Here is a 19,518-nt window from a genome sequence, read left to right as displayed (position 1 = left end):
CACCAGCCCTCATCGGTGTGGCATTTTGAATTCCCCCCGCGTGAGCGCTGCAGGCCAACAGGAGGCTTTTTGCACATCAGAGGTGCCACAGCCCGAAGGCCAATCAGCCAGTTGGGATTAGAGATGCTAAATTTTGTTTTGTATCATTAGAAGGTTAGCTCACCCCTCATTGGTTCACCATCTGGGCATTCTTTCATTCCCTCTCAGTAGCACTGTATCAGCACTGCACAGCCTACAGCGAGGCGGACGGAGACAAAAAGATGGAAGGGAAAGATTTGGGCAGAGGACCGTGGGGGGGAGGGGAAGACATGAAGCAAAAGGGAAGAAAATGGAAATGGCAGAAGGCAGGTATTTGTCAGGCACACTTCAGTATCTAATGCGTCCATAACAGTCACATAAGCCACTGCATATGACATTAAACTGAAGCTGCGGCGGCACCAAGTCACAATAAGGTTTCACCTGACAGTTTTCTGACCCCGCTAAAGTCTTCAAACACAGGAAAAATCAAACACACCGTCACAGTTTTCACCTGTCACACGTCTGTCATTCCCAAACACAGATGGAGATTTTTTTAAACATTACCACTGGTTTAATCCTCACTCATTGTCACAACTCAAAACTTTATCTGTTAAACCCTGCGAGAAGTCTAATCTCCCAGTGAGACCCTAATAATTTATCTCGATGTGGGAGTTAAAGTCTGCATTAAGACTGCTCATTTGGGATGTTCCACAAGGGTATTTCATTTTGGAAGACAGCGGGCTAAGAAGATTATAAGCACAGTTTTCAATTTATCTCACACACCCTGACTCCCTTTATTGGCTGGGACCCTCTTATCATGTTTTGCCAGGAGCTAGAGCAGCCACTGGCATCCTCCACTGTATCTGCTACTTTGGAGTGGCTGCATTTGAAGTAACATGACTTATTTTTACCACAAGTGTGGCCTTTTTTTTTGCTTCTCATTAATTACCCCAAATTTAGATGGATGGAAGTTTAAGAAATGATCTTAGTGTGCAGAAGTTTATGGCAACTTGATGGAATCTGGTCATCCTCTAAAAAAATAACTTGGAGCAAAGGCAAATGGTATCGAAATGTTAACTAACTCATACAAGTCTTTATTATGCATCAACTGGCCCTTGAGTGAGTCAGAAAGGGGGAGAGGGGGATAGACAGAGAAAGGAAGAGAGAGAGAGAGAGAGAGAGAGAGAGAGAGAGAGAAGTTGCTGCTAAAAAAAACTGCAGGAGTAAGGATATAAAACCTTGAGACAAGAGGATGCTCCTCTCTCAAACCCGCTGCCATCTCAGTAGTGGAAATGTTGGAGTTGGGGAGGGTCGACTTTGAGGTGACATTGACGCTATGTAGATGAGAGTGAGGATCCTGCGCTCCATGTTACGTCCCTGCTCGCTTCAGCTCAGACGGCGGCAGCTCCTTTCCCCGTCTTCTCTCCCCTCCTCTCTTTCAGCACCACTCCTTTAAGGACAGCACCTCGCTCTCAAAGACGCATTTGTCCACCATCCTCCCCCCTACAGGATCATATATTGGCTCGCTGTCGTCGGATGCAAAGTTTTCACGTTGGTTTTATTCCGTGAAAGTGCGAGGAAGTAACTTTTTGAAGGAAAAAAAGAACCGGATTTTCCAACCGGGGAAAAATCCAGCGAGGAAAAGGAATTTATTGTAAGTATTATTTAGTACAGGATGCATTTTATATGAAACAGAGAGCGATTTGTGTTTGTCTGTTAGTGAGCACCGTTGAGGAATTTGGCACAGTCCGTGCAGATGCGCTGAATTTGGCAATGTGCACGGATGTGCGCCCGCACTTCACCTGATGGCGACGCAGACTTATCTCATGAGGGTCATTGTCTTATTTGATCCTTCAGTCCCAAACCACGTTTTAAACTGTTAGATGTAAATGTGATGTGCTTGAGGAAAAACTGAAAACATTATTATTTGTTCACTGAGTATCAGTTTGTCTCGAGGTTGTGTCAAGTGAAATATTCACAACAGATTTAATATGACAGAAATCTTAGAGAGAGATGAAAAGATTTACTATAAAACCTCGTATTTCTTCTCACAATTACGCACGCGGGGTGATGAGGAGCGCTGAGAGCGCGCTCCATGTTTCCTCATCACATGTGAGCGGACGCTCATTTTGCATCTTTAAAAAAAAATAAATACTAATAAATACTGTACATTTTTAAATGCAGGACTTTGCTAAAATTGTGCTATAAAATAAACAGCGTGTCTAATTGCTTTTCAGGTGCTGGTAATTAATTAGAAAGTGAAATAAAATGTAACATTTTAACTCTGTCCTGTGGATATTTGATGAAAACGTCAGTTCAGGCTGTAAACTCCGGTGAGTTATGAGCCTCTCCAGGTGATTCATTACACATGATCGTCGCGTCTGACTCCTAAATATGTTTAATTGCTCCTCTCTTGTACCCGAGCAGTGGGAAGTGGGCGATTGAATTTAGAGCATAATGAATCAAGGACAAGAGCAGGCTCTAAATTTCTGCCTAACGTGCATTCACTCCAGACAATTAAAAGTGATTCTTATTGCATGAGAAGTCTTTATTTGATCCCGTGGGGTTCACGGATCGAGGGGCAGATTTTTTTTTCTCCTCTCTCTCTCTCCACCCCTGAAGAAATGTCATGCAATCAAAACGGACGCATAATAATTATGTAAAATTAATCTTAAAATATTAATATTTTTCCTTCCACAAACAACACATTATTCTCTTAATGGAGAATAATTCTACTTTCAATTAACTTAAATTCAGACACAGATTTTTTTTCCCCCCATATCTTAAACAAGTTGAATTACGCAAATGAATTGTGACATATTTTACACAAAGAGGTTTACATAGAGAATAAGTAAAATGAGGTTTATTTCCCAGTGTATTTTTTTTAACTCCATACGTGTTTATTTTTCTTTCCAGGGTCGCTGGATCTGCTGCTAAGGTGCCTCTGCCTCTGATCACTCTCACTGCCCCGATCACTCGTCTCCACTCGGCTGCTGTCTGGGAACTGGGTGCACAGGACGGAGAAGCTGCTGTCTGTCTGGACCGGTGCTGAAACCCCCCCTCCTCTCCACTGGTCAGGACTATAACCGACACGCACAGAGACCATGGCCACCAACGGGACCAAAGCCTCGGACGGACACGTCTTAACGGAGACGGTGAATGACGCGCCCACCACCACGCCAAACGACAAACCCAAAACCTTGGTGGTGAAAGTGCAGAAGAAAAAGGAGATACCCGAGAGAGAAACGTGGGGTGGGAAATTTGACTTTCTTCTCTCATGTGTCGGATACGCAATCGGACTCGGAAATGTCTGGAGATTTCCTTATTTATGTGGAAAAAACGGAGGAGGTAAATCAGGAATTCTTGGCAATTTTCCATATATCCACACACCAAAGGGAGCGCAGAGATCTCGACATCAAAACTTGCCAGTTTGCTCACGGAGTTTTTTTTTTTTTTTTTTTTTTTTTTTAAATTTAAATAAATCTAAAGTGTATTTGCCATGCACCATGCGTAATTGCGCACAAGCGAGAGCCTGCGCGGTGATCTGGGCGCAGCGTGAAACCAAATTACCAAATATCTCATCTGGATTATGTTGAATGTTGATAATTTATGGTTTGCCTTCACTGATACACCTTTACCTCTCACCTCTCATTCAGGGGCCTTCTTGATTCCCTACTTTTTGACCCTCATATTTGCTGGCATGCCTCTGTTCTTTCTGGAGACGGCTCTTGGTCAGTACACTTCTATTGGAGGGCTCGGAGTGTGGAAACTGGCCCCCATGTTCAAAGGTAAAAAGACGCTTAAGGCCCTAAAATGTGTTTGATGATTGTCATGTTAATTGGCTGCTTCCTGAAGGCCAGGTTGAATAACAGATATGGGGCTTTGTAATTACAACGCCAACTGAAAAAATAAATTTATTATTCTTATTGTTTTATTTCAGCACAATTTAATATAATGCCTGTACTCTCCCATTGTTTCAGGTGTGGGTCTGGCTGCTGCTGTTCTGTCCTTCTGGCTCAATATCTATTACATTGTAATCATTTCCTGGGCTCTTTACTATCTGTACAATTCCTTCACCTCTGTGAGTATTTGACATTTACATTTCCTCATAAAAACAATCAATGTGCCCTGAGTGTGATGGGGGCTCCATTAATAGTCTAGATTTACTAAGAAATAAAAAAGTGGAAGCACTGATTTTTTTTGTTTTTCTTTTGCCCAGGTTGTATTTTTACATAGTAACCCTTTTAGTTTATGTGGCAGGTTCTATTTGCCAGCACCTCTTATATAACAGTGCACAGCCCTTAACAGAGTATGACATTTATTACTTCCTTTCCCACATAATTAGCGCCTTACACAAGGTATTGATAAATGCATTTGGCGATGAGGCATTCACTCCTCTGAGAAAAGCATGAAATCTCAATGTCCCGAGTGAGTATCATGGTCTTGGCTGCTCGACAGCCACAGAGAATGGGACCCGGCGGTGGGAGAGTGGTCCAAGTAAAAAGAGCTGTCTGTGTGATTCTTTTTTTTCCCCTTTTTTTTCTTAATTTTCAGGAACTGCCATGGCAGACTTGTGGCAATCCCTGGAACACAGACCGCTGCTACACCAACTACAGCATCGCAGACACCAGAAACCTCACCAGCGCTGTGGTGGAGTTCTGGGAGTAAGAGTCTTTTTAGATCACAGGGATGCTGCTCTGCTGTGAGCAGATTTTAGCCACACAGAAAGGTCATCTCCCCTCCTGTGTATGATGAAGGGTCAGATCAGGATCAGAGTCTGATATGGCAAATGCCATATCTGACCCTCCATTAATGTCCATCTACCTCTTTACCACCAGCACAGAGGGAAATGTGCACATATAACAAATAGCCTAAGAAAAAAAAACATTTGAGGAGTGAAAAAAAAAAAAAAATGTGTGTAGACATGCGTGCATGCAAGCATGACTTCCCTTGACCGTAATGCCTTAAAAAAGCTTTAGGGGTGAGAAAAGAAAGGCTCTTTGTGAATATCCAGACGCGTGCGTGCGTATTTGTGCACGCACCCATGCGTGCTGCATGTGTGAGATCAAGGATGCATTTGTGCACTGAAGTAAGACCATTTTACTCCTTCCCTGCAGACGCAACATGCACCAGCTGACCGATGGTCTGGAGAAGCCTGGGGAGGTCAGGATCCCACTGGCTATCACACTCGCTATTGCATGGGTGCTCGTCTATTTCTGTATCTGGAAGGGGGTCAGCTGGACTGGCAAAGTAAGTGCAAGGAGAGGACAAAGACAGAAACAAAACAAAAACGGGAAAAACTCAAATCTGCCATGAACTGTATTTGCATCATTCCACTTCAACGAGACGTCAGAGTCACTGCTCAAGGTCACAGAACTGGCACAATGACACGTTGGATTATAATCAAATAAAGGGATTTCTGATTACATAACTTCACTTAACCCTTTATTTATCTAGTTTGTTTTAGTTTCCTATCAGTTTAGCATTAGCTAAAATTTAAGTTCAACGTAGAACCACTTCATGATGTAATGAGGTTTACCATCATAAAATATTTGAAAACTAAATGAAAACTTTTCAAGTTAAACATTACAGTGACATGTCATACATTATCAATGCTTCTACTACATTTTATATGCAACTTCCCTTTAATCCTACATACCAAGAGACAAAGCCCTAACCTTGGCTGCTGCAGTCCCATGCTTGGTCCAGTGAGCTACACAATCATAAAATCCTAATACTTGTAACTTATATCAGTGCTGGTTATTTTTCCGTGTGGTAAAACGAGTCAATGGCAGAATTTCCACTAGTTCGTTTCTTATTCTGTAGATTTTATCATGAATGATCTGAAATGTGTTGACTTTGATAGCACAGTGTGAAATTAGTTCATATAAGGAGGGAAATGGAGCACTGGGAGTGTGCTGAACCCAACCATTCTGGGGTCATCTAGCCTCTGGGGAGTGGCAGACTAGGTCACTGTGCTGTGCTGTGCTGATGCCACAGTAACACTGCTGAGTGTTGAGTTGAACAACTTTGCAGTTTTCACTTTTCCTCTACAGTTCTGCTGCCTCGCACGACAAATATTCTGAGTGCAATACTACTTGATATCTGTGTGATTTTATGGCTTTGTCACTTTGTGCCCCACAGGTGGTTTACTTCTCAGCCACATACCCCTACTTCATGCTGTTCATCCTGTTCTGTCGTGGCATCACTCTACCCGGTGCATTTGATGGGATCCTCTTCTATATCACACCAGACTTTGACAAACTTAAGGAGTCTGAGGTATGATCTCTCTCTTTCTGCAGGCCCAGCTGTTTGTTCAGGAATACATAAGGTTCTTTAATAACCACCAAATTAAAGGAGATTAAAATGAACCTCAGTTCAATCCATTTTGCCTTTTTCCAGGGCTCAGACTGTTTACAGGCCACAGTAAGGCCATTGCTAATTCTCTTACCTGAATCTAATACTGCAATTAATTACTTACATTTATCTAATAGATTCTCAGTGAGTGCACAAACACTCATGAATAGTATCTGTAACAATAACTGTTAATTGCATGAGCAGCACCAACACCACTACTATATCTACATTTCTGAAACCTTTTCTCCGAGCAGCAGAGGAACAAGCTCATAAAAAGTTACATTTCTCTGATGGTCATGTACATTTGTATTATTATGTCTGATGTGAGATAACTGCAAAGGATACTGTAGGTTTCAAATAGCAGTTGAAAGGCTGATGTGTATTTAGGATGAAGTATCTATGTCCAGAAAAAGAAAGTTCTATATATGATCGATTTTTACATCATTAAATTTCAAGTAGTACATGAGATGAGGCCAGATCAAGAGGGGATGTAATGGGATCAGACAGGACTAAGTGTGACAAGGCAGCACTTGGGTGTTACAATTTCCCGTAACAAGTATTTTTCCCAGTTTGTTCCATCTCTTCAAAGGTTTATAAGAGACGAATACATTTGTGCACATGGCTTGATCAGACTAACCAGTTAAATTGACTCAAAATGAGGTCACATCACCAGTAGAATATTTTACAAGTATCTCTATTCAGCATCAACTTTGCTCGAGCTTGTGCCTACACCTGGTTATTTTAAATGTCTGGTCTAATCTCGGTGTGCCAGGTGTGGCTGGATGCTGCCACTCAGATCTTCTTTTCCTACGGGCTGGGATTAGGCTCTCTGATCGCTCTCGGCAGCTACAATCCCTTCAACAACAACGTATACAGGTAGGTGATTCATAATATGTTGCCATTCGGGTTCATTTACCACATGAATTAAATACCTGTTCGGAGGAAATTTTACAGTCTCTCAAACATCAGTCCAGACACGTCCTTTATCCCTGTTTTTTTTTTTTTTTTAAGGCGACTGTGCAGACGTCTCATCCTGGGATTATTTTTGGTTTCCTGGCAACATAGTGTCTGCTCTGTCGTCTATTTTGGGACTGTTTTGAGCCTCCAGCTCCATCAGCTTGTTTCATTATTTTGGCTCTACCCCGTGTTTTACACTCACAGGCACAGAGTGTGGTTCGGCTCAGCCGGTGTCACATTGTGGGGTAAACATTGGTCAGCAGCCCAAACTACTGCACATACATCTGTGGTTCCAACTATTTTGGAAAAGCTGGAGCTCACAGCCATTTTAAAAGACCAGGTCAATATAAATGTATTCAGCTGCTGTGCTGCTGCAGGATGCAAAATGTCTCTCCGCCGTCCCTTCCCCCCGCGCCTCTCCACAATGTGTGACGGGTTGATAAGGAATTGATATAGGCGTGACAATGGCTGCCTTGTGCTTTGTCTCTCCCCTACAGAGATTCTGTCATTGTCTGCTGCATCAACTCCTTCACCAGCATGTTCGCTGGCTTTGTCATCTTCTCCATCGTGGGATTCATGGCCAATGTAACAAAGAGACCCATCGCCGATGTGGCAGCCTCAGGTAATTGCAATCAATGTTGAAACCCGATTGTGACAATAGACACAGGCAAGAGCTATCTGCAACTGTGCAAAAATTAGCCCTTGAAATTGCTAGATACATTATTTTTGAGTGAAAAACGTGAAGCTTTCAGCTCGTCACTATGTGTCAGTTTTGGTTTCTGGGTTCACTGGAAATTAAAATTTTAATTTTTTATTTAATTTTAATAACTGTCACAATGTCTGTAACACTGTCTTATATCAGGACCTGGCCTAGCGTTTTTGGCTTATCCTGAAGCTGTCACCCAGCTGCCTATCTCTCCTCTCTGGGCCATCCTCTTCTTCTCCATGCTGCTGATGCTGGGAATCGACAGCCAGGTAAAGATAACAGAAACTAGTGTCAGTTGTGTGTGACCTTTGTAAAGGATATACTCTGACAAGTGAAAGTCATATTTGAGGCTGGGATTCTATTGTCTCTGGGTGGAAACCTTAATAATACGTCACTGCCCCATAAAAACATCACTAAGACCTTGATCTAATTTCATCTATTACTCTTTTCATTCATGTAAGTTCTAAACCTTAGCATTTGATCTGATGTTTTTATTGTGACGACAGTGTATTACATAACACAGTTTCAACATGACTCTGCAATCTCTCCAGTTCTGCACCGTGGAAGGCTTCATCACTGCACTGGTTGATGAATTCCCTCAGGTTCTCCGAAAGCGCAGAGAGATCTTCATCGCAGTTGTCTGCCTTGTTTCTTACATTATTGGACTGTCCAACATCACACAGGTACATACTTTCTTACTGGATAATCCAACTGACTGATCAGGTTCATATTTCAGATTTCACATTTCTGACTTTGGCTTTGTCACAGGATCATTAAACATTTTTCACAGACTTGTCCCACAGGACACCAGTGGTGTGGCCACATCGAGTGACCTACTAACCTGTAAGACCGTTAACTCTGCTAGTTTGTCAACTCAGCTCACCAAGCAGCAGTCACATGCAATCCAAAGAGCATCAAAGTTGAAAGGTCAAGGGGCCAAACTCCCTCTGAGAGAGTAGTTCCAAGCCAAAGTGGCTCAGGTTATTCAGCATCATGTTTCAGACTGCTAACATACAACGGCATCAAACATGATTTCACCTCCCTCTAGACCACAACACTTTGTGCATTTGAGCTTTCTCTTGGCACCATCGTCATCACCTTCCTCTTACTCACAAAAGCTAATGACAGTGTGAGGCTCAGACTGCCATGAAATTTACTGAACACATCCGTGTCCCTCAGAAAATGAGGGCACTCCCTGAGATTTCCTCCTGAGCTAAGATTACCATGACATATGCTGAGCATACTCCTGTTTCCAAGGGAATAAAAACCTTTTGTTTTAAATAACAAAGATTCACATTTGTCCCACTCTTGGTAGGACTCTGTTTTTTGCTCTTACCAACACTTTGAATGCACTTTATAGTGAACCTTTTTCTCCTGGGTCTGTTTTGACATGCTTACTACAATTTCTATCAGATGAAATGCCAGTTGAACCATGTTTTGTACAAGTTGCCCCATAAAATAACTATTAGCACCAGCTACACATTGTACAGAAGAACTTTTGTGGCAATTTGAAACAAAAGTATTTTTAAAAAACGATGGAAAAAACATCAAAGTCAGCAAAAAGTAGCTAAAGATGCTTCTGTGTCCACTTTTAGAGCTAAACATGACAAAACCACCGCAGGCCGAGGTCATGTTTGCCTGTGACACTTGAAGACCCTACACTGGCCCTCTACTCCTGCCACACCGGATTCCCATCATGCCAGATGCACAGCCCTGTTTGAATAAGGCAGTTACCCTAATTGCTGCTGCAGGCAGTGCAAAGTATATCTTTAAGCCTCACAGAGTTAGGAGTGAACCAACTGCAGCCGGTCCCTATAATGGCCTGATTGTGGCCAGACATGCAGTGTTTTCATGGAGATATTTGATCTACACTGTCTGCACCACACAGTCACAGTGATGCAGCAAAGCCTCAGCACCAGTTCTGTCCTCACCAATGAGACGTCACTAACACGCACCAGCCACAGCCGCTGGTGCTCTCGCCCTCAATGTTATTCCACTCGACCGGTTTAGAACTGTCCTGTATATCCAATACTATAATTCTTCTTCTATGTCTTTCTCCTTCATCTGTCTTATGATCTCGTTTCTCTTCACAGGGAGGACTCTATGTGTTCAAGCTATTTGACTACTATTCAGCTAGTGGGATGTCCCTGCTCTTCCTGGTCTTCTTTGAGTGCATCTCAATTTCATGGTTCTATGGTGAGTCACACTACACATTTCTGATTAGAAACAGAAGCCAAACGTGGACTGTATCTGCATTCACACAACAAGAAAATAAAAAACTGTATTCAACAGGCTTCACTTTTGATTCCAGGTGTGAACAAATTCTATGACAACATTGAGGAAATGGTTGGCTACAGGCCCTGTCTGTGGTGGAAGGCGTGCTGGGTCGTTTTCACCCCGCTCATCGTGGCTGTAAGTGCTTGTGGTTAACATGCAGGATTTAACCAACAATATATCAGGCACCAACAGGGAAAATAACACCTCATTAGGGACATTATTTAAGCTTTTGCGTGCCCAGATGAAGGTGTATATTGAGAATGATTCCAAAACTAGGGCAGAGTTTTCCTGACGCTGCAGCTTGATGGCCATGTGCACAAAGCCAATAGCAGTCTAACTTCAAACTAAAGGCTTATTCTGAAGTTTTATTGGTGCATCTCTTCATTTCTCTAGTGCTCAGGATTTGGAATCTGGATTTGGAAACAGCAATACATAGCAGGCAAAATGAAATGGAAAAATTAGAAAAGCGTTATCTTTATAAGCTGAGCAGTTGTGCAGTTTTGACTGCATTCAAAACGTCTGAACATGATGACATTTCTCATGTCTCTTTCTTGTACAGGGAGTCTTCTTGTTTAGTGCAGTGCAGATGGTTCCCCTCACCATGGGCGACTACGTGTTCCCCGGCTGGGGTCAGGGGGTCGGTTGGTGCATGGCCCTTTCCTCCATGATGCTCATCCCTGGCTACATGGGCTACATGTTCCTCACACTCAAAGGCACATACAAAGAGGTAAGATCAATGTGGACTCGGTCTAACAGTTGATGCAGAGGGCTTAAGTAGTAATATTTCAGAAGCACTACACTGCACAAAATTCAGTTGTTTTCCATATAAAGAAAACTAACAGATGTTAAATACATACAGAGAAAACATTATTACACTTGGCTGGTGTACTGCAGGCATGTGGCCACAGATTTCAGCCACAGAACATATGCATTACCGTGCCCACCTCTGAGCATTTCACACATCTATTAGCTGGTTTGAATTTTAATCTGCAGTCGGCAGCGAGGCAGGCTCTGTGTTAAGAGTTTCAAGTGGATTACTTGGTATGCAAGATTTTTTGCTCAGAAATATTACTGCATACTGGATGGCAGACCAATCCAACACAGCAACACGGCGGTGTATTTAGAGGGCGCCGATGCTGTGTGAGGATAATGTAATATAAACGTGATACACAAGCCCTGAGGATTTTATAGAGGAGATCAGTTTTAACCATGGTGGGAAGCTTAGATGAACATTTAAAGTGACCCTGTAGATTTTTTTTACCAACACAGTCAGTCAAATAAAGAATATAGAGATGCAGAATTTATACCATCCTCGCTTAGATTTACAACATTTACACATGTCCGGCATTGGAAGTCGTACCTGAGATGAAATTTAGCAGCCGAAGGAGTCTTCATGCTGGATGTGAAAATGCTCGGCTTAGCCCAGTGTGATTTTGTCCTGTGCATTAAAACTGCACTGAGGCACTGTGACTCAATGGTTTTATAATGAGCAAACACACGGGCATGCTGGGAAAAGACGAGATAAATTGCCATGAAGAGTAGAACAGTGATAAAAGGATTAGTAAAATAGAGTTTCTAATTAGTTCTCTTAAACAATTTCTGATGCCTTTCTGCTGTAACAACCACTGAGTTCTTATAGGAAATTACATGCATTTGTGTGCAGCATAATGGCGCGCTGCATTTTTATTTTTTATTGATTGACGATCCTAATCAATGGCAGATAATACCTTTTCCGGCGTGCCACTTACATTAAGAGCTTTTTGATTTGCAGTCATCCACAATTTGCTGAATAATAACCTTACATCTATACGGCCCCTGGTGACAGATATAGCTTTACAGCCACCACTGACAGAATAAATGGGCCATAATTGCAGACAGTGCAACAGAGGCTGTCAGAGGCGATGTGCAGGTGTCAGATCCTGCAGTACCATCTGATGGCTGATTGTCTAATTGTAGCAATCAGCCAGCTGATTAGTGCTCTGCACCCAGGCGGACGCTTAGTTTCACAAACACTCTATGTAAATGCCTACTATGCCGCAGAGCCGGGGTCCAACACTATCCAGAGAGAACATTTAGAAGATTTACCAAGTTTGGGATGGTCTGATTTAGCTTCGAGCCAGGAAACATTTGATAGTTCCATAAATAATGGCTTTTATTTTCCTTTATCAGCCATATTGCAAGCTTTATGAATTCATATAACTTTATACCACACAAGGGAAAATGTATGAATGTCTTAGATTGATAGTATCTCATAGAAAGATGTTTACACTCCTCAGAGCCTGAGGCTGTGCATTCATCAAGCTCACAGCTGTGGAGCTGGTGTGTTTCAGCTTATGGGACTGATCACAAACTTTGCAGCTATTTAGTCCCTGCTAACGGTATACGACAGTGTCTCATTGTAATTTCACTGCAGCTAATGCTCTTCTCTTTGTTTCTCCCTCTCAGCGTCTGCGGATGATGATCAAGCCTCTGGTATTGGTGAAGGCTCAGGAAAACGGCCCAGACCAGCAGACAGAAAACCAGAACCAGAACCCTGCTAACGAGGAAGCCTACATCTAGAAACCTCTGCGTGTCTGTGTCTCGACAGCCAGACTGGCACTCTACTAGAGAAAGAAACGTAATCAAGGTTGGGAACGACCACCAGACTTCCATGTCTGCTTTTATTCACCTACCTCCTGGGGACACGTGAGACCAACCTGATTACACAGTTATTTTTAGGGGTTTTTTCTGTTTGTTTATTTGTATAATACAGAGTTATAAAAACTTAAAAGGAAAAACAAACTACCCAGCAAAGTTGTTGTGATATTATGAATTTCATTATGCAAAAAAGTTAGTCTTTCTAGAAAAGGAAACGTGACTTAGGAAATTACTGTATATTGAATATATAATTTAAATTTGGAGGCCCACGTTGATTCAATAGTATTGTGCTACTTTGAAGATATTAATTAATCTACTAAACTACAGTTACTGTACAAAGAAAAATACTGGTTAAATGCATTTGCTTGTACATGAAATAAATACATTAAAATCAATGCAGTGTAGTAGGTGAAAAAATGCAATTTGAAAGTTTGTAAAATGAAAATTGAATACTGACCAATTTAAGGCAAAGACAATATGGGAATGTGCAACAGGTAAGGCCAAATCTGCTCGTTATGTGTAAAATATTATTTAGCCAGACTATCACTCCTTTGCAGGATCCTGCAGTTCGCCTGAAATGTTTACCACCCATGTCTGGGGCTACCTTTGAAAAGCACAAGCATGGAATTTGAAGCGTCCAACTTCTTTTGGCTCGATTGAAACCTGTGACCACAGCAAAAATAACTTACATAGGATTACATAGCAAGAGACTGTTATAATTGTTTCTTTGTTTTCTAAAGAACAATAACTTTGTATGTTGTCCGAATCTTTTTTGTAGAATCATTTTTAGGTCGTTTTCTATATGTGAGAGTGAGAAGGACCAAAATCATACTCACGTCGGAAGTTTGGTGGAGACATTTGACCCGCTGACTCTATCTGGATTAAATCAAACATCCCCTTTTGACTCACTAGAGCATCAGGGTAGTAAATACAGCATCTGCCTACAAGCACAATTTGGTTCTGTAAACTACCACCTCTAACAATAAAAGGTGTAGCCATTACAGAAATCCCACGTTTGCACTGTGTGTGCAATATTTCCAGCTGAGGGTTATTTTTTGGAAAGAAAGAGTTGTGTTGCAATAAGCCAATGCTAATTCAGATCTATATTTTAAACTGTGAATGAACAAGCTGCAGTGACTGCTGCACTGGAGACTGTATGATGGATTTCTATGATCGCTACCACTATTCTGACTGGAACCGTTTACTTGTATATCTGTTTAGTAACCCACTCCTCAGGAACAAAGGTGGACGTGACCAAATTCTCACAGATACTACCATTATACACTGAAACGATTAATGCTGCATTTAAAAGATGCAACTATTGTCAAATTCCTGCGATTTTCTCCCATTATTCGAATAAGCAGTGATGAAACATGAGCACATGAATCGGTATATACAGTGCGTACTTGGGCATACTCGAAAGCTGATCCAAATTGTTGCCTCTTTTCTGTGTGCTACTCAGCTAGCATCACATTTATTTCAGTGTAAATGAACTGTGATGGCCTTCACTCAGTCATTTTTAGTAGAAGCCATAGTGAGTTTCTATCCTGTTTCTATCAAGTGCAGATTTCCAATATCAACACTCGGAGAGAGAAACTTTGGCTCAGTCAGAGGACAAAGCCGGCACAAGCACTGTTAACACAACAGGACAAAGCCAGATGCTATTTAGGCCAACACCACCGAAACTACTCCTTTTCATAGGGTGAAGGAAAACCTATTATTACATATCAAGTTTGTTCGGCAATATGAAAATATAACTGTAGAAGCTGACTTTGTGACAGACCACAGATATCACTGTATTACTATGAAGAAAGATTAAGAAAATTTGCTTCTGTGGCAGCTACGTGCGACAGGAATCAGGTTGAATCAGTCCCGTTTCTTTTATTTATGTTTTTTTTTTTTCAAAGATATGTGAATTAAAATGTGCAATGACAAAGGGTTCCGTGAATTTTGTATAAAGTTACCATACTGCAGTTTTCTCTCTTGAATGATGTTGTAAACTGGACTGTGTAATACATGTATCTGTGAATGTCCGTACAACCTGAGTTTTTCTTTTCTTTTGTCTAAATGTTGAACAAAAAATGTGATATTATTTGCTGTTTTCTGCAATAATATTATTATCTCAGAAACTAAAGCACATATCTCTCTCAACTGTAAAAATTATAATTACGATAACAGAATAGAGTAATAATAAAGATAATAATAAAAATAATGTAATAGAAATGTCTAGTCAGAGAATATTGTTTTGTATATTTCTAGCTGTTTCATGGGCCTAATGTAAAATATTATATGTAAAAAAAAATATAATAAATGTCTTTAGATGGTGTTATATGAAAAAGCATGATTGCAATATATGTTATCTGCAAAAATAAATAAAGACCTATAGATTATAATGTCTGTGTCATGTAATCTTTCTGTTAGCAATGTAGAGTTTCTGTCCATTCAGTTTTAAATACCTACACACATAAGGATTTTTTTACAGGATTTTTAAAAGTACAAACTGGATTTTTATTTGGTAAATGGATGTAATTTTGAAAAGCTACAAGTGCTGATTTAAAAGGTACAGAAATGCTCTTCAAATAAGCTTTCTGCATCGCTGAGCGAGGTGGTTGTGCATGACACTGACCTGCTCAGTGCTATGCTAATGCACGATTATTATTACATAAGTTGCAATGAATATGCTATTAGCTCCATCACCACAAGAAAAACTTAGCTGATAGTTTCTGACTAAAACGGTTCCTGCCACAACAATATCCTTGTGACACCTGCACTGAAAGCTGTGCCAGCACAGACACTATAGCTGCTCTGGCTGACAGCCAATCCCTCCCAGTCACAATGCACCATCCAGCTCCCTGCTGTTATGCAGCAGTTAGCCCACATTTCTTCTACATTTCTTCTAATCCAAATAGCCACAAAATGCACATGGAGAGAAAAAAAACAGAGAATGTATGGACATCTGTATTTCAAGGATTTCTTTAGAAAGAGAACAATGATGTAGGAAATCTGGTGTGGCACATACAATAGGCCAAAGTGTGATTGAAATAACACGTCTAGCTCTCTGGATTAAATGCCTGTGCAGGCATCAGAAAGCACTGTAATCTGAAAATATGCTGAGTTTTGTTTTTCTCATCATGAATGTCTTTTGGCTCCTTTTCCCAAACATCTGAAACACTAATGAAACATTTAAAGCTTGTTTTTGTTTTATCCACACACACCAAGGTCACAGCTCCTCCAGCTATGTGTTTTCTAGGTCACTTGATCGATGCAGTATTATTTTTTTATATGACTCACTCCTCTTGAACATCAAGTGGGGCGTCTTGTAAGTTTGTTGTTTCTTTTTCCAGCTACAACTGCACTCACACAACTCTCAAGGAACAGATGTGTGTGATGTGAATGCATTGTATCTACAGTGTCTAAGCTCTGACCTCGTCACTCCCCGAAATGATAGCCTGACACGACATAGACTGGGGAGGGACAAAAATAGCATCCCTTCATACAAATGAAGTGCTTGTTAGTACCTATTGCGTCAAATATATACTGCAGGTTGTCTATCACACTGTTCTGTGTACAATTATTTTATATTTTATTTTAAGATTTCCTTTGTCTCACTGTTTTGTTGCTCCTCTTGTACATCTAGTAGGACAAACGTCTCTTTTTCAAGCTACAACTGCCTTTAGACAACTTTAATGGAACTGATTTTAATATGTGATTGGGGAGTGACAATAATACCACGTCCTGAAGGGAAACTACAAGTGTCAGTATCTTTAAAACCAAAATTGATCCCCTCTCCAACTGCAAAACTGCAGCGTAGGCAGTCTGACAGTCATGGCCACTTTACACAGTGATTGGTCGGGTGTACAGAGGTGTGAAGCTTTTACATTTCTCTGTCAGGCTCTTTTTTTTTCATTCTTCACACATCTACCTCCATAACTTTTTGTGTGTACAACTGAGTGCAAAGAAGAGACTGTCTGGAAGGGCAGTATTATCCCTATCTGTATAAAGACTGGGTTTGAAGCAGGTCTGATAAAATACTGTATGAAAAGAAGTAGCATTGGCATCTGGTGATTTCAACAGTTTTCGAACGAGCAGCGCAGCAGCAAGCGTGGCAAATCAAAAGACTGAGCAGAGCATCGACAGCTTAAACTCATCTAATGCAAAGGGTGCACTGGATATAGAGAATAATGCAGCAAGTATGACGTGAGAGTTGCAGCAAACTCAAGTTATCTGCCTGAACTAGCTCAGAAGATTTGCTCCATTTCAGTCAACCTAATCACATGGAACGGATTACTATGTGAATGCAGAATACGTATAGAGTTTATAATTGGTATCTGGGCTCTGACATCATTGTTGCTTGCAAGCAAATACAAGCTCAGCACAGCAGAGATTGGGCAGAGATGATGATAACATCCCTCCAAACACTGCATTAGACACGGCGCCCAGCACCAGATATCATGTGGAATCTTCAATACGTGCACTTAAGGCACAGTCAGTGCAGGCGTTCCTCTAAATAACACCACAGCCCACATATCTGGTTCAGGTCTACACATGGTTCAGGTACCAGTCACCGTATGGCATTTCAGATCATGAGGGGAACATGACATCTCAGGAACAAGGGATCAGGTTAAGCTCTAGTACGGCTGTAAGCGTAATAATTTTCATTGACTCTAATCATGTGACCACAGTATACAAATAAAGTATATTACGACGGGTCTGTATAATGTATGATGTGTCTCTTTGTTTTTAATAATTTATAAATATCAAAAACCACTGGTGCAAGTTATTGAATGGTGAAATGTGTGTGTGTTTGTGGAGGAGAGAGAGTGTGATTTTATACCTGGTCAGACACATCCTCACTCGTACTGTGGTGGTGACGACTGTGTGGTTTAAAGGACGTGTGAGTCTGTGTGCATGCATGCAAGTGATTCAGCGTGTCCTTGCGAGTATGCATCCATACACACACACACACACGTATATATAAGTCTGTGTCTGCTCATCTGAGCATGCGGCAGGAGTAGAAGTGTTAGTTGTGGTGATGACACAGACATGAGCGGAGCAGCTCTGACAGCTCTAGTCTAGCAGAGGTGGTAGCAGCTCAGAAGTCAGCTCCGGGGCCCCAACAACACACACACTGTGGAAATGGTAATCTGTTTCCCCTCCCTGCCAGCTTGGCCAAGGCTCCCAGTAGCATGCACACTCTCCAATCGCATCACAATCACCAGAGGCTGACATGCGCAGCACGGTGCGGCAAAAAAAAAAAAAAAAGGAGGGGGAAAAATACTCTACTTCCTCCTCTTGTAGCTGCAAGGCTGTATTTTTCCACAGTTGTTTCGTGTGAAAGATGCAGTGAGGTTATGCAATTGACTTTGCAATAGGAGACAGCATATAATCTTAATCAGTCACTCATAAAAATAATAATGGTAATAATGAGTTGGGCCATAACTACGACCATTATTGTTCTCTAACCACGATCATGAAGGTATCCTAACCTTAACAAAACAGTCATTTTAGCTTTTAGCTTCTTTTTTTTGCCTTTGAACATGTCATGTCATAAAACTGAAATTGTGATTTGTAATGGTTTCTGAAGGCAAACACAAACGATGCTGAACATTAGATCTGAAAACACTTGTATGTGTCATTCTTAAGGGCACAGACAAATGACACCACATATCATTGGCTGTTTTATTGGGAGAAATGGTTTTGGAGCAGCTGTTACACAGGAACTTTTAAAGGCTATCTAGTGTGCACTGTCAAACCCTTCCCTCACCTAGGATCTGTTTTCTCCAGCTGACCAAAGCTGAATCAGAATATTAGTGAGCCTTCATGGCTTTCCCTCTGTTCACCTTTACACCAGGCTACTGATAGCATATCAGCTCCCAGCAGACTGACAGACAGACAGGCAGTGAGAGGAGCAAATGCCCTTATCACTGCCTGCCATATGATGGGATTAGCTGGAGTGTTGTCTAACAAAGCATTAATGAACAGTTTTAATTGCCTGCACGGCATACCCTGCCAAGCCCTGCCTGAACTGCACACACACACACACACACACACTACAACACAGGGTTGTGACGCATTGTCCCATCTGAAATGGCGTCCAAGTGATACAGAATTTGTATTCATCGCTGGAGTACAAACAGACCATTACTGCTGTCATTCCAATCCATTGGTGTACAACGCGACAGAGAGTGTGGGTTTGAAGACATTCGTTTAACCTCCATTCACTCCTTCAGACAATACAGACTTAATTGAAATCAATAGATGTTTTTGATTATCTTGTGTTGCCATATTACAGTGCAGCCTCACTGGTAGCCACAGGACTCCAGCACTCCTGTGACCTGAAACCCCCCTCTGATTACAGCAGGACAGAAAGCATTTTCACCCTCTTGATTTAACTAAAATTCTATTTAAAAAATATCAGATGAGTGGAATCTTCATCAGTCTGTGATGAGGGGGCATATTGCTCAAACTGGATCATAAACATAGGTGGCAATTGGTCTATCTGTGCCTATTATTCTCTTTATGAGGAGCCTTTCTCAAGGTTATACTGGCTATATGCTTTGCAGTGA

The 19,518-nt window shown here is 41.4% G+C and overlaps 1 protein-coding gene and 1 long non-coding RNA gene across 2 annotated transcripts in view; one reads left to right on the top strand and one right to left on the bottom strand.

Annotated features, from left to right (window-relative positions):
- LOC108890090 (uncharacterized) overlaps window positions 1-19,518 on the bottom strand; it is a 63,751-nt gene that overhangs the window by 28,337 nt on the left and 15,896 nt on the right. The gene's annotated exons all lie outside the window — the stretch shown is intronic.
- On the top strand, window positions 1,250-15,345 carry slc6a1b (solute carrier family 6 member 1b). Its single transcript, XM_018686880.2, has 15 exons — window positions 1,250-1,672; window positions 2,935-3,366; window positions 3,675-3,806; window positions 3,999-4,099; window positions 4,573-4,682; window positions 5,136-5,268; window positions 6,163-6,297; window positions 7,148-7,251; window positions 7,830-7,954; window positions 8,195-8,307; window positions 8,590-8,721; window positions 10,132-10,234; window positions 10,350-10,450; window positions 10,875-11,042; window positions 12,761-15,345. The coding sequence occupies exons 2-15, from the start codon at window positions 3,123-3,125 to the stop codon at window positions 12,872-12,874; spliced, it is 1,815 nt and encodes a 604-aa protein (XP_018542396.1). The 5' UTR covers window positions 1,250-1,672; window positions 2,935-3,122; the 3' UTR covers window positions 12,875-15,345.

Source organism: Lates calcarifer, linkage group LG12 (assembly GCF_001640805.2).
Source record: "Lates calcarifer isolate ASB-BC8 linkage group LG12, TLL_Latcal_v3, whole genome shotgun sequence".
NCBI classification, from domain to species: Eukaryota; Metazoa; Chordata; class Actinopteri; family Centropomidae; genus Lates; species Lates calcarifer.
This window is presented reverse-complemented; position numbering and strand designations above follow the sequence as displayed.

Excerpts from the sequence above, each read along its gene's own strand:
- slc6a1b (XM_018686880.2), top strand. The coding sequence starts at position 3,123 with ATGGCCACCAACGGGACCAAAGCCTCGGACGGACACGTCTTAACGGAG. Across the intron at positions 7,955-8,194 it reads CGCCGATGTGGCAGCCTCAG|GACCTGGCCTAGCGTTTTTG; the intron begins GTAATTGCAATC and ends GTCTTATATCAG. Across the intron at positions 11,043-12,760 it reads TCAAAGGCACATACAAAGAG|CGTCTGCGGATGATGATCAA; the intron begins GTAAGATCAATG and ends TCTCCCTCTCAG.